At 43.4% G+C, this 15,403-nt stretch overlaps 1 protein-coding gene across 1 annotated transcript; it reads left to right on the top strand.

Annotated features, from left to right (window-relative positions):
* The first annotated feature begins 2,693 nt into the window (after nucleotides 1–2,693).
* Nucleotides 2,694–15,158, top strand: LOC124258103. Its single transcript, XM_046692174.1, has 14 exons — nucleotides 2,694–2,776; nucleotides 3,284–3,350; nucleotides 4,308–4,525; nucleotides 5,655–5,856; nucleotides 6,759–6,908; nucleotides 8,428–8,570; nucleotides 9,727–9,952; nucleotides 11,367–11,504; nucleotides 11,998–12,144; nucleotides 12,702–12,811; nucleotides 13,472–13,673; nucleotides 13,896–14,039; nucleotides 14,203–14,373; nucleotides 14,859–15,158. Exons 1-14 carry the CDS (start codon nucleotides 2,720–2,722, stop codon nucleotides 15,140–15,142), a joined length of 2,259 nt encoding a protein of 752 aa, XP_046548130.1. The 5' UTR covers nucleotides 2,694–2,719; the 3' UTR covers nucleotides 15,143–15,158.
* Nucleotides 15,159–15,403: the final 245 nt, after the last annotated feature.

Raw genomic sequence — 15,403 nt, forward strand, 5'->3', positions numbered from 1 at the left:
AATTCAATGATGTCTCCCCATCGCCCGGTCACATGTACCCAGTAATTCAATGATGTCCCCCCATCGTTTCGTCACATGTACCCAGTAATTCCATGATGTCTCCCCATCGCCCCGTCACATGTACCCAGTAATTCAATGATGTCTCCCCATCGCCCCGTCACATGTACCCAGTAATTCAATGATGTTCCCCATCGCCCGGTCACATGTACCCAGTAATTCAATGATGTCTCCCCATTGCCCGTCACATGTACCCAGTAATTCCATGATGTCTCCCCATCGCCCCGTCACATGTACCCAGTAATTCAATGATGTCTCCCCATCGCCCCGTCACATGTACCCAGTAATTCCATGATGTCTCCCCATCGCCCCGTCACATGTACCCAGTAATTCAATGATGTCTCCCCATCGCCCCGTCACATGTACCCAGTAATTCAATGATGTCCGCATCGCATCGCCCATGTACACATGTGACACATGTACCAAGTAATTCAATGATGTCTCTCCATCGCCCCGTTACATGTACCCAGTAATTCCATGATGTCTCCCCATCGCCCCGTCACATGTACCCAGTAATTCAATGATGTCTCCCCATCGCCCTGTCACATGTACCCAGTAATTCAATGATGTCTCCCCATCGCCCCGTCACATGTACCCAGTAATTCAATGATGTCTCTGCATCGCCCACGCACATGTACCCAGTAATTCAATGATGTCTCCCGATCGCCCCGTCACATGTACCCAGTGATTCCATGATGTCTCCATCGCCCCGTCACATGTACCCAGTAATTCCATGATGTTTTCCCATTGCCCGGTCACATGTACCCAGTAATTCCATGATGTCTCTGCATCGCCCGTCACATGTACCCAGTAATTCAATGATGTCTCCCTATCGCCCCGTCACATGTACCCAGTAATTCAATGATGTCTCCCCATCGCCCCGTCACATGTACCCAGTAATTCCATGATGTCTCCCCATCGCCCCGTGACATGTACCCAGTAATTCAATGATGTCTCCCCATCGTTTCGTCACATGTACCCAGTAATTCAATGATGTCCCTCCATCGCCCCGTCACATGTACCCAGTAATTCAATGATGTCCCTCCATCGCCCCGTCACATGTACCCTGTAATTCAATGATGTCTCCCCATCGCCCCGTCACATGTACCCAGTAATTCAATGATGTCTCCCCATCGCCCCGTCACATGTACCCTGTAATTCAATGATGTCTCTCTGCATCGCCCCGTCACATGTACCCAGTAATTCAATGATGTCTCCTGATCGCCTCCGTCACATGTACCCAGTAATTCCATGATGTCTCCCTGATCGCCCCGTCACATGATAATTCCATGATGTTCTCTCCATCGCCCCGTTACATGTACCCAGTAATTCCATGATGTCTCCATCGCCCCGTCACATGTCCCAGTAATACCATGTATGTTCCATCGATGTCACATGTCCCCATGATGCCCGTCACATGTACCCAGTAATTCCATGATGTCTCCCATCGCCCCGTCACATGTATCCAGTAATTCCATAATTCAATGATGTCTCCCCATCGCCCCGTCACATGTACCCAGTAATTCAATGATGTCTCCCCATCGCCCCGTCACATGTACCCAGTAATTCAATGATGTCTCCATCGCCCTGTTACATGTACCCTGTAATTCAATGATGTCCCTCCATCGCCCCGTCACATGTACCCAGTAATTCCATGATGTCCCTCCATCGCCCCGTCACATGTATCCAGTAATTCAATGATGTCCCTCCATCGCCCCGTTACATGTACCCAGTAATTCTATGATGTCTCCCCATCGCCCCGTCACATGTACCATTAATTCAATGATGTCTCCCCATCGCCCCGTCACATGTACCCAGTAATTCCATGATGTCCCCCATCGCCCCGTCACATGTACCCAGTAATTCAATGATGTCCCTCCATCGCCCCGTTACATGTACCCAGTAATTCAATGATGCCCCTCCATCGCCCCGTTACATGTACCCTGTAATTCAATGATGCCCCTCCATCGCCCCGTTACATGTATCCAGTAATTCAATGATGCCCCTCCATCGCCCCGTTACATGTACCCAGTAATTCTATGATGTCCCCCCATCGCCCCGTCACATGTACCATTAATTCAGTGATGTCTCCCCATCGCCCCGTGACATGTACCCAGTAATTCAATGATGTCCCCCCATCGTTTCGTCACATGTACCCAGTAATTCAATGATGTCCCGCCATTGTCAGGTTTCATGTTCCCAGTAATTTTGATGATGTCCCTTCGTCGTCTTATGTTCTAAGTGAAACATTGATAATCACTCATCGCCAAGAACACTTTTTGAGAACACAGGTGGAATAATGCTGACGGCGTAGTTAAAAAGGTGAGATTTACCCATTCTATTCCAGTGTTTTATGGCGACGCTAGTTCTACCATCACTGTTCGTGTTGCCTTATTTCACCCAAACGTTCTGGGAAAGGGAAATAACCGTCGCCATACTTCAGGACCCAGGATTTAGGTCTGTGGGAGTACACTGAGTACAGATGTTCTTCACTGGGTTATTGCGGTCATGCTGCGGGATGCTGAATGCTTACATGACAAGATAGATGAGATGTGTGTCAGGTCACTGATGTGCTGCGATACACTCACTGATATGAACAAGTTGTACACAGGTCTGACTGTTATCAATAACTTGTACACGAGTGTGACTGGGCAGTGAAGCGATGGCGCTGACACCAGTAGTTGTCCTTGGCCTGGCGTGTCTGGCGACATCAGCGTCAGTAAGTAGCATCGTTCAGGTTAAACCTATGATCTGTCTAGTCTTTCATGTCATTCAATGAGTAAGTGAGTTAAAATTTAAAGTCACATCGGCACTTTTTCAGCCACACGGTGACTATGAGAGTGGAATTTATAAAAATATAATTAGACAATATAAATATCTGTCGACAAAGGATAGTAAGATAACTATACTATCACAGATGAAGACGTAAAACTAGCAATTTATCATAAAACAATAATTATCCATGCAACAATACAACATAAACATGGGCTGTAGATCACCAACAACTTATCATGTCATTCAAAGTAAACGTGCGCACATTGTATTTGGACACTGTCTCGACATCGATAGCGTATGTTTCGTTAATTAGACTTAAAAATGCACCTTTGTACCTATTGTTGTTTTATGAAACTGACGTTGTCAATATCTTTAATTGTTTTGGAATGAATTTAATTATACCCGCAGTTGTAAACACATAGTTCGTTATTGTCCTTGTCCTCTGTTTCAGGATCCCGGCCTGGACAGGCCCAAGCATGACATCGACAAGGTTCATGTCATATTCATGAACCATTTAGGTGAGATTCATATCGGAATTCCATTCTCTAGGCTGACTTAGAACAGACATTAATTGCAAGGTATATCAGTGACACGGGTTAGGCGTTTAACGTTTTGCTGAACAGATGGGTTAGGTGATGACAAACTAAGCAATATTAATCATTGTGGACGGGTGTATTTAAATCAACGTGGTATGTTTTAAGAAGGGCAATCTGTGTGTTCCAGATGAAGAAATATTGTTAGAAAATGTCGAGTGGTTATTGTTTTGTCATTTAGTGCAGCCAGTTATTGTGTGGGTGACGCCAGCTCACGTTCTCCTGCGCCACGGTGACTAGGCTGCACCAAGGTACTCCGTTCAACTGTCGGCCACCGTAACTAGGTTGCATCTAGGTACTGCGTTCAACTGTCAGTCACGGTGACCAAGGTACTGCGTTCAACTGTCGGCCACCATAACTAGGTTGCATCTAGGTACTGCGTTCAACTGCCGGTCACAGTGACTAGGTTGCACCTAGGTACTCCGTTCAACTGCCGGCCACCGTAACTAGGTTGCATCTAGGTTCTGCGCTCAACTGTCAGTCACGGTGACTAGGTTGCACCAAGGTACTGCGTTCAACTGCCGCTCACGGTGACTAGGTTGCACCAAGGTACTGCGTTCAACTACCGGCCACGGTGACTAGGTTGCACCTTGGTAATGCATGCAACTGCCGGGTTTGCAACCGCGTAATGTTTACCAGAAACTGTGATTTAAAAACGTAAAGGACCCATGTGCGAAGAAAAGTATATTTTCCACTTACTTTTCAAAAGCAAAAGGTTTTAGTACCAGATGTGAAACCCACGGGATTTGAACCAAGAATAAAAGCTGTCGGCGTGCCCAAAGGACGCAAGTCTGCACAACGATAACGGCTTAGACAGCAGGGCCACCCCTAACCCCGTAGATCATCGTTAATGGCAGTTTGTGTTTGTGTGCTTGTTTCTAGATGTGGGCTACAATGGTATTGACCCTACAGTCGGGTACGCCAGTAACGTCATCAACAGATACTTCGACGTGTACTATCCTCGGGCTATACAGGTGGCCGAGGACCTGAGGAGGGGTGGGCACACGGAAACCTTCATCTACACGACCCACCCCTGGTTGGTGTATCTGTACACCAACTGCCACCTCCTCACACCCGTCCTCAACGGAATCCCCATCCACGTAAGCTGTCTTCAGTTTCTATAGGGCCCGTAAGTAGGTCACTGCACTTCGCGAGACCGCTGACAAACAACGTACACTTAGTCCAGTCTAGTAAAGTATTATTTGGCGGTGGTGCAATTTGGAACCAAAACTGGTTCATGATTATACGCTTGTCACCGGAAATCTGGTACCGGAATTAAGCTGGGTCCCGTCTCGCATATCGAAATTTGAGGCGCATAAAGGGAGCCGGGAACCAGCTTAGTACCGGAAGTACTACCTCGCAAGATTTACAGGCCCTATTCCTCGACACTGGAGTGACATACATAATGATATAGTCCATCACAGCACCGGTCATGTGCCAGGGAATGGTCAGTTGTGTCGTAGTCAGAGGGGGGCTAGGAAAATACGTCGAATTATCCTTGGTTCGAGCAACTGCAAACTGGTGACTGAAAAAGGATTACTCTGACACGAAGCTCTTACTTCCAGACAATCATTCAGTCGTGTAAAACTGCTTGGTGATGAACGTTTTTGACTTTTGGAAACTTTTGCTTACAAGGATATACGAATCAGCATCGTGGAAACACTGACTGGTTGGATAAGCCCTTTTTGACTATCATGCTAACATGTTGGGCTGTATCAACATGCATACAAAACAACCAAAGGAGCCGAAAACATGATTCTATTAAACCAGAAGGATATTTCCAACACTAAGCACGTCTTTGACGAGATATGATTTTGTACCGTGTGTTCTTCAAGCCATGTCATATAAACAAGGATTTCAAGGAACTAGCTGGATATTCAGCCTACATTCAAATACCTGTGTAGTCAGGCAAATGAATATCATGTCCTATGTACGAAACATTTTTTCATAATTCAGTACTATAATCGTAATCTGTGGTTTCAACAAAGTAGTAAACAAGACCTGGATACTTAAACTGAGCTAACTCATGTTGCCTACTCACTTCATCCACCTTGTTTGATGAAAGATAACACACAATGAACCAATTCATTCATTTCTGGTGAAGTCGGGCTTCACAATCCTGGTTCAGTGCTGAATGAGATAAATCAATGTTAAAACAGAGTCTATCAAAACTACCCGAAGGATAAAACTGTTGTTGTGTTAGATTGGATCGAGGTTTCTTCCTTTCAGTGCCCGTCCAGCCAGCAGTTATCAGCGTTCGAGACCGCAGTGAAACAGGGGGACATCGCCTGGCATGCCGGAGCTATGAACATGCAGCCAGAATACTTCTCACAGCTTCTGTTCCAGCTCAGTCTCAACGTCAGCAAGGATCTGGACCAACAGTTTGGCATCAAGAGAACTTACGCTACCATGAGCCAGAGAGATGTTCCAGGTATTACTGGCAGAACATTGAACAACCGGGTTAGAATGAGTCTTCAGCAACCTATGCTTTCATAACATGGGCATACTGGATCGGGAGGCCGTTTCGCTGGCTTGGTCGATGCATTTCATTGTATTCTAACTGCAATAATGTTGATCACTTAATTGTCTGGATGGACTAGAATGCATATTCACAGACGCAGGCATTTAGTTGGAATGTTGCTGAGTGCGAATCAGTCAAACAAACAGACAAACAATCAAATGCGACCCACGTTGCCTGCCAAATGTAGCAATGGGACATCCTTGACAATCCTTGACCCATCATATCTGCATCCATTACAGTTAAAAGAACACTCGATTATTTACAAACAATCATCATAAAGCTGAAATATAGCTATAATTAAAGAAACCAACCAACCAACCAATCTTTCTTGTGTGTTTTACTGAAAGGAAAATGTGATTGTTTCACATAAGTAATTTGACGCCAAATTAGACATGATAATCCCATGACATTACATTGTGACGTTTCAACTGTTAACCGATGTACACAGCTGGACAAAATATAGTAAACAACAACGTTTGATGGCTGGTAGGACAAACAGGACAAACAGGACAAACAAGACATGATGGGATTCATTTGATGATGTGTTCTGACCATAAGTTTCAAGTGCTTCGACGACGGTTTGCGGCCCGGTGCTGTTCAGATAATGTTTGTAATTGTTTGATCAAATCCAATTTTCAAGTGTGTACATTCTTCGGTAGATCATTATAGAATCAATGTTATATTAAAGTAAGTAAAAGGCAGACGGCTAGCCCTGTGATTCAAGGCGTTGCAATTATAAACAATCCCCCCAAATATATATATATTAGTTTCACTAATCGATGCGATTCTTCAGCCTATATGTCCATACATAGGAATGACCAAGGCTGTGATTCCTGTGTTGGCTGAGAACGGGATTGTTGCTGTCAGCGTCGGCGTCAACGACGGCTCTGCGCCGCCAGATGTCCCGAACCCTTTCATCTGGAAGTTCAAGGACAGCGAGGTCATCGCCATGTGGCACAAAGGTCAGCTAATTATCTCATCCTCGTGAAAAGATCCGTGTATGGTAAACATATCTTCTGAGGGTTATTGGGTTAGGTCGGACTACAATCTCAACTTCAAAGGAGGTGATGAGGTGAAATTGGGTTTTATGTCGTGCTTGAGAATATTTCGCTCATACGACGAAAGGAAGACGATTGATGGCGTAAGTGATATGAGCAAAGTTCAACATTACCGATCTATGAGTATGACGTGCTTGTATAGTATGACCAGAATTTTAGGAATATGTTTAATTGGATTTCTAGTATAAACAACCTTGACCAGCTATCAAGTGCTTGGTTTCATTCAAGAGAGGCAACTCCACTGATCCTTTTTCATTAGTTTGTGAAGAGTTATCCCCCTTTGTTTACTTGCTAGCAGACGACATTTTCAGTGATCCTCAGTATGGATGATTTAGAGAAGAGGAAGTTGATTTTAGAGTATTATAACAAGGACATCAGATCAGCTAAAATGATTTCAAGTAGAACTTTGTCCACTGTTATCGTGTTTTGAAAAATATTGCAAATGGATATATCATTGAGCACCAGGGAGGCGCAGGTAAGCCCAGAAAATTAACTGTTGGTGACAGGAGGCGGCTTGGTATTCTTCTTTCTAAAAACAAACGAAGGAGTTTAGAAAACTTAAGGCTGGATATGGTTGATAGAGGAACTGTGGCTGTCTGTAAGGAGACAATTAGAACTGAGCTGCATGGAATGGATTGGCAGAAAAGTCGAGGAATTCCATCACCAATCATGAAACCTGAACAAAAGGAGCGAAGGTTGAACTGGTGCTTACAGCATAGAAATTTTAACTTGGACAATGTGACTTTCTAAGATGAAAGTTCTGTGTGGCATTTTCCTAATAAACTGAAATTCTGGACCAAACAAACTGAAAAACCTTTGTATCAGCGCCCAAAGTACTGTCCGAAATTTAACGTGTGGGGTGGCATATCTGTGTTAGGGGCAACGCCCCTCTGTGTATTTGAAGGGAATATGAACAGTGAGCGGTACACAGATATTCTCGAGGGACATTTACTTCCATCTGCTCACGTGTTCTATGGAAAGTTTTGGATTTTCCAGCAGGACAACGACCCAAAACATCGTTCAAAGCATTCACAGGCCTGGTTTCGGACCCAAAATGTTTCATTATTCGATTGGCCAAGCTATAGCCCTGACCTAAATCCAATAGAAAATGTTTGGGGACTTATGAAGGAAAGTGTCAATCAAAAAAAATCTGACAAATATTGCTGAAATGAAAGAAGAGGTGGTCCGATATTGGGACAGCATGGACCACGACTTTCTAACTTCTTTGATCAGTAGTATGCCCCGACGCATTGAAGCATTGCTGCCCATGGTGACTTGACAAAATACTAACTGTTCACCTGTCTTTGAATCTGGAGTTATGTTCTGCCAATATTCACATTAATACGTGAGTAATGAGTGAAAGAAGTAAAAAAGCATTACAATCTCTAAATTCTCAATAATTTCTGGTTGTACTGTATTTCAGGTGGTTACCCAGGCAACCCCGGGCCTAACGCTACTGATCCTGGGGGTCTTAGTCGAGATGATTGTGTTATAGTGAAGGGTTTCCGTGAAGCCCTGTGCTTTGCCTTCAGGACGGACAATAGCGGCCCGCCATTAAACTATACGGTAAGTGATGTAGCTGTGGGTTTAGAGTGGTGGCCTCCTGTATACTGACTGGATGTCTCATCTAGTTTACTAGATATAACATTGCATGCATATCCCTAATGAACGGACCAAGAGAAAACATTGATTACTCAACAGTCATGCTGACTGCTGACTGGATTCCGTCCTATTGCGCAACTCAGTACAATAACCAGTCCAGAATTTTGAGACCAATTCATTTAACTGGATACATAAATATTAATCAGTATTATTTGATTCATCTAAGCACTTACATATTGCAACACTACGCTCCTAATCCTTGCAAACATGTCATACAGCGTGCTCTGACAAACAGAAACCTGGAAATCGTAGAAATCTCAAAACGAGGCTCGGCCGCTAGAAAAGTTTGGCGGTCTGATACTTGATATTATATCAATCACATTGTGCGTTACAGAACAACACTGAATAAACGCAAAAAACACATAACAGGTGTAACCAGTGAGCCAGATGCATTGTGAATCATGTAACGACCTCATCATACTGGGGCAGTCTGTGACGTCTTAGTTAAGGTCATGCTGCCTACACCTCGCCATAAAATATAGAAATGCAATGTTATTAAAGTTAAAAAATAAAATTCAGTTATAAATACCATTTTCTTATGAAACAAGGAATTGGAATTCAGTGTAATCATAGTTGTTTGTGATGTCTATTTTCACTTTCACACGAGAAATTTCGGATCGGCAGAATAGGAAGTCATTGTCTGAATTGGTTAATGAGACTCATGTTTCGGTTTGCCGTGAAGATCCGGGTTAGAATTGGTCTTCAGCAACCCATCCCTCTCGAATGAGGCGACCCACTAATGGGTTCGGTGGCCAGGCTAGCTGACTTGGTTGGTACATGTTATCGTATCCCAGTTGCATAGATCGATGTTCATGCTGTTGATCACTGGATTGTCTGGTCCAGACTCAATTATTTACAAACCGACGCCATATAGCTGGAATATTGCTGAGTGCGGCGTTAAACAACAAGACTGGTGTATAGGGCAGTCGTCCATTTCTTTCCAGAATCATTACTATAGTTTGGCTTGGAATAATGAAACTCTGACAAAGATGGCATGCCCAAACATTGCAGGTTTTGGTTGTTTTAAAGTTGCTTATTGTGGTCTCGTGTTATATTTCAGGAAGTTTTAAATAATTATGCTGTAGTCCACGGGGTATTTCCTGGTGCCAATGTCACGGCCTCGACCTTTGACCTGTACGTTGAGGCTCTGTCAACAGTGAAGCATATATTACCGAAGAAAACGTTTGAGATCGGAGACACATGGATTCAGGGAGTGGCGTCCGATCCCGCCAAAAATGCCAGATTCAGGGCCTTCTCAGATGCTTTACGGAAATGTTACCATAAAGGTAGAACGTGTTTTGGAACTGCGACCAAGCGCTTTCTATAAGCATAAAATATGCAAAAAGCAAAATCTGTACTACGTTTCCCATTCTGCTTCATGAGCACTTGTGTATGAATATCTATGAAATATAGATGATACCAAATGTTCACAATAAGGTTCGAACTCAATCAAGGCATTTGTGTCCTGATAGTGTATACCACAAGAAGTGGCGAGGGACTCCAGAAATGGGTTTCCCACTTTGTACCCATGTGGGGAATCGACCCCGGGTCTTACGAGTGAACGGTCTACCATTAACATTTTGGTTAGTTAAAGCACGGACACAAACAAAGAAGCTATGCTTTAAAAGCATAAAATATGCAAAAAGCAAAATCTGTACTACGTTTCCGGAGTCTGCTTCATGAGCACTTGTGTATGAATATGTATGAAATATAGATGATACCAAATGTTCACAATAAGGTAGCATCCCTCACAAAGAGGCATCCACTTGTTCACTACTACGGTACATTCAAAATGTCAAATCATGTCTGCCATAATTTTTAAAGTCTTACTAAGGTTTTGAAGGCTGTTTTCCTGATGAAATAACGTTTGAAGTCTTAAGAAGCTCCTTAAATTCTTCGTGGCAATTATATGCTCGGATGTTGCCCAAAACGTTGTGAAATGTTGACAACAAAGGTTGGAGCTGCTGGAATGTTGCTCGTCCTAAACATATTGTCACTATGAATCTTCACGCATTGATCTTTGTATGAAAACCATTAGGCAGTGTCGCTATTCATTGGAAGGGAACTGGCCTATTAATAGGCACTGACCGGTGTCAGGTCACTGACACCCAAAACATTAAACTTCTTTGTCAAAATCTCTGTTTCAGTTTTACCAATTGCGTACTTCATACGCCTAAAAGGTGACCGTATTTCCCATATCTTAATATAGACTTCAGGTAGTCTTAGTGCTAAGGTGACCGTAATTCCCATGTCTTAATATAGACTTCAGGTAGTCTTAGCGCTAAGGTGACCGTAATTCCCATATCTTAATATAGACTTCAGGTATTCTTAGCGCTAAGGTGACCGTAATTCCCATATCTTAATATAGACTTCAGGTATTCTTAGCGCTAAGGTGACCGTAATTCCATATCTTAATATAGACTTCAGGTAGTCTTAGCGCTAAGGTGACCGTAATTCCCATATCTTAATATAGACTTCAGGTAGTCTTAGCGCTAAGGTGACCGTAATTCCCATATCTTAATATAGACTTCAGGTAGTCTTAGCGCTAAGGTGACCGTAATTCCCATATCTTAATATAGACTTCAGGTAGTCTTAGCGCTTAGGTTGTTTTGCACATCGGCACTCTGGTTATTGTTTGAAGAACATATAACGTTACTATGGAAGTGTATGGGAAACCACTTGGTGTTGTGTAACCACCAGGTGACTGTTCGGGAGAAGATCCCCGTCTGAAGACGTCCACCAAGTGGCTCGTAAAAGCCGGAGAACACACGTGGGGTTTGAAGAGACTGAAGGACAACACCAACTGGACGAATGAAGCTATCACTAGGGCAAGGAATAGTACGTAAACCTTCGCTATAGTTTCTAATTACGGAGTGTGTTTGAATATGGTTTTACGCCGCTACTAGCACTAGCCAAACAATATCATGGCGGAAGTACCCGCATTGCGAGCTGAACCCGGATCTTCGATCGCTACTCTGCCGCCCTAGTAAGGGACCGTCCATAATTTATGACGTGTGTGTGTGCGTGTGTGTGCGTGCGTGCGTGCGTGCGTGCGTGTGTGTGTGTGTGTGACCCCCTTCCCCCAATTCCCATATTTTTAAGCATAATTTTAAAACATGTTACGTACAAAATTGCTGCCCCCCACGTTGATGTGTACATAATTGCTGACCCCTCTACCTCCCTAGAACTAAATGGATGACCCCCCTTAAAATCATCATCACCCCCACCCACCCATAAATTATGAATGGTGCCTAATTATGTACTGGCAGCGTACACTATCACAATATCTTAGCGTTTACAGGGTTAATAGTTTTGTCGTATCTGTTTTCAGCAACTGACTTCACCATCCATGTGGCTTCCTGGATTGAGCAGCGCCAGTTCTTGGACTTGGCGTTAAGTGCCCTGTCTGACCACCCCGTGGTCAAGGACATACAGAAGAAATATGAACAGCTAACACCCGTGAAACCCGACTTGACAGGTTAGCAATGGATTATTCTTTGTAGCATACTCCAACCATGACACGTACAGAGATGGTTGGATGGGTGTTTTCCTTCAAGAACATCATAAATAGCCAGGGTTGCATTCTCCCCATGGAGCTGGGAATGAAAATCAAGTGCACATTGTCCCACTGACCGGGTCCTCCTTATTTAACACAATGAGCACCCACGTCATCAACATCATCTTGAGTTGAAATTGGCGCTCAATAACTGGACTTATTTTAAAAACAACAACATATGAGAAAATACAGATTTTAGGTGTATGTATTTTAGATTAAGAATTTTATACATGTATTAACAGTAATTATTTCAGAGCTACTGTTATGTTAAGCTATTTTAAGACACACTACCATTTCTTTGGTCGTGGCGTTGTAGGCCTATTTACATCTTGCTCTAAATACTGACTAGAAAGTTCCTCGATGAAGACTGACTTTGTAAACTCGAGTTAAATAGTTGGTGCTTGTTAATGTGTATCAAATTGATTCTCTGTTTTTGTTTCTATGATATAATGGATACCGTAGATTCTATGTTGTTACAGATTACCAGCTGGTAGAAGATCCAACGATGCTGTTGTCTTGTGGAGATGGCGTGAAGATCCAGTTTGGTCACGATGGATCCATCGTCAACCTTTATGATCCATTAAATAAGGTAGAGGTGCATCCAATATCATCTACGTATGGACATAATGAATATTTAAGGGAAACAAAAACAAAACACGACGCTGTTTCACATGCGTAAGACAGACGTCTTAATTCCTGGAGTGACATACTAGGAGGTCCTGATTTGTGACTCTGAGACTCATGGATTGACCCCGAGCAATGGGGTTGCCTTCATCCTGTCAAAAACAGTAAATATTTAACAATAGTATCGAAAGTACATAACTGATAAACAATATTATTGTTGTTAAACGTCATTTTCAAACAGTCCATGAGTGAGTGAGTTTGTTTTTACGCCGCTTTTAACACTATTCCATCAATATCACGACGGAGAACACCAGAAATAGGCCTCACACATTGTACCCATGTGGGGAATCGAACCCGGGTCTTCAGCATGAGGAGCGGACACTTTAACCATTAGGCTACCCCACCTCCCCAAGGCATCTATGAAATCAGTAAAGTATATAAACAGTTCAACTGCTGTGTGAATGAAAATAAATTAGTACAAAGAGTATGTTACTTTCTCACGAGTATCGTAATAGAGATCAAGAGATCACGATATTTTATGTATCAGTAGTACAATTATGAATTGGTTCATGAGACATCAATCAAACACGCGGGTACTCCATAGTCTTTCATTCGGTCACTACAGGTGAACTGGGCCGGCACTGAAAACCCCATGGGGCAGTTTATGTACCGCACCTACAACGACAGCGACGATGTCGACGTAGCTCGCTACTACTGCTACAAGAGCAATTCCAGCACTCCGTTTACCAAAACAAACGCCACAATAAATGCGCACCCGGAGTCTAGACTGTGGCCGTATTCATTGTCGTCGCTTTACAGAAACAAAAGTAAGAGCCAATCACAGGATTGTCTGGCCCAGACCTGATTATTTACAGACCGGCGTGATATAGACGTAATATTGATGAGTCTGGCGTTAAACAATAAACAAACAACAAAACAAAAGTCAATGATTCCAAGAACCATCTCGTACTTAGGAGAGTTGTGGAGTTTTGACTTGTATGAATCAAATGTATGGTGTTTTGTTTTGAGCTGGCTGTTTGTGATTGAAGATGTCGTCAACAACTGTGACGTCCTCGCCCTGTTGACCCCCGACAACGCCACCCCCGTGTCCTACTATGGAGCGCCACCGGAAGTGTGGATACAGTATGTCTCCCGCACCCCGGCCGAGACTACGGGGAAGAAAAACTTTACAGGTGAGAATCATCTGCGTTTTTCTGATATCGGTGCTGCTTTGTTGATATATCAATGCCGAGATTTCGTTTTATTTAGAATATTTCGGATTTACCCTCCCTGTCTCCCTGTTACCGGACTGCACAAAAACTGAATGAGTTGCCTATTTGAAGCATGCATTTTCAGGACTCGAAGTGACACTCCAGTTATTCAATAAAACAACGACTCGGCTGAGCGAGGCCATAGCTTACAACTTCGCGCCACGACCAATAGGTAACCAGACGTGGATGATCTCCAAAATTGGAAGGCTGGTGGATCCTCTGAATGTGGTCTTTAATGGAAGTCAGTATCTTCATGGTAGGTTTGTTTGTAAATAATCGGGTCTTGATAATCCATTGATTGAGCATCGAACTACGCAATTGGGATTCGATGACATTTGTCAGAGAGCCTGACCACTCGATGCCGTGAGTCGCCTCTTACAAGCATAAGCTGCTAAAGATCAATTCAAACTCTGATATTTAGGGCACGGGTCTGATGTCACGTATGCTAATCTGGGCAATATGGGCCTCTGTCACATATATTGTTCAGATATGATAATGTTTACAGGAATCTGAAGCTGAGCAGACAAATATACACTATTCTCAAATGCATGAAGCTGAGCTGGAATGTTATGGGGACAAATATACACTATTGTATGACCTCTCACCTTGTATGTCCAGTAGAATGACATGCACTATTGACACATATCATACGATATCAAACTACAGTTGAGACGTACGGACTTCGCAGCCGTTTTGTCTTTGAGCCTACACGTAAAATACATCATGCACGTGTTATTGCAGCGACTGACGTTGGTGTCCACTTCCTGAACGACAGCGGGGACGGACTCCGTCTCCAGAGCCTTGACATCCCCCTCGTGATGTTTAGCACAGCGTCCCACCCTCCTTCAGTCCTCCCTGTGCCCCTGAAGCCCATCAGTGAACGCATCACTGGGGCGGCCTTCAACGTCTACAACAACGCCTGGAATACCAACTACATCTTTTGGTACCCGTATGTGGACGGGGACGAGAACTTTAAATCCAGGTTTCAAATTGCATTTGTAAGACGTCACAAAGATGAAAATTAAAGAAGCTTGTTTGCAATATATTCTCAAGCATACTGCATGTGGAATATAGGGATAGTGTTAAGTTACCTGTCTGTGGGTTATAATGCAGTGTAACGAGGGTTAACTGTACGTGTTCATGGGTAAGTTTGCAGTGTAACATTAGGGTTAAATGTTACAAGGATGTTCATGGATAACAAGGAGACATTGTCCTCTGTAAAGAATCGTAACACGGTTTCCGTTTTCGAACTCAATCAAGGCATTTGTGTCCTGATAGTGCATACC

Source organism: Haliotis rubra, unplaced genomic scaffold (genome assembly GCF_003918875.1).
Source record: "Haliotis rubra isolate DU_JTF1 unplaced genomic scaffold, ASM391887v1 Scf117, whole genome shotgun sequence".
Classification (NCBI taxonomy): domain Eukaryota; kingdom Metazoa; phylum Mollusca; class Gastropoda; order Lepetellida; family Haliotidae; genus Haliotis; species Haliotis rubra.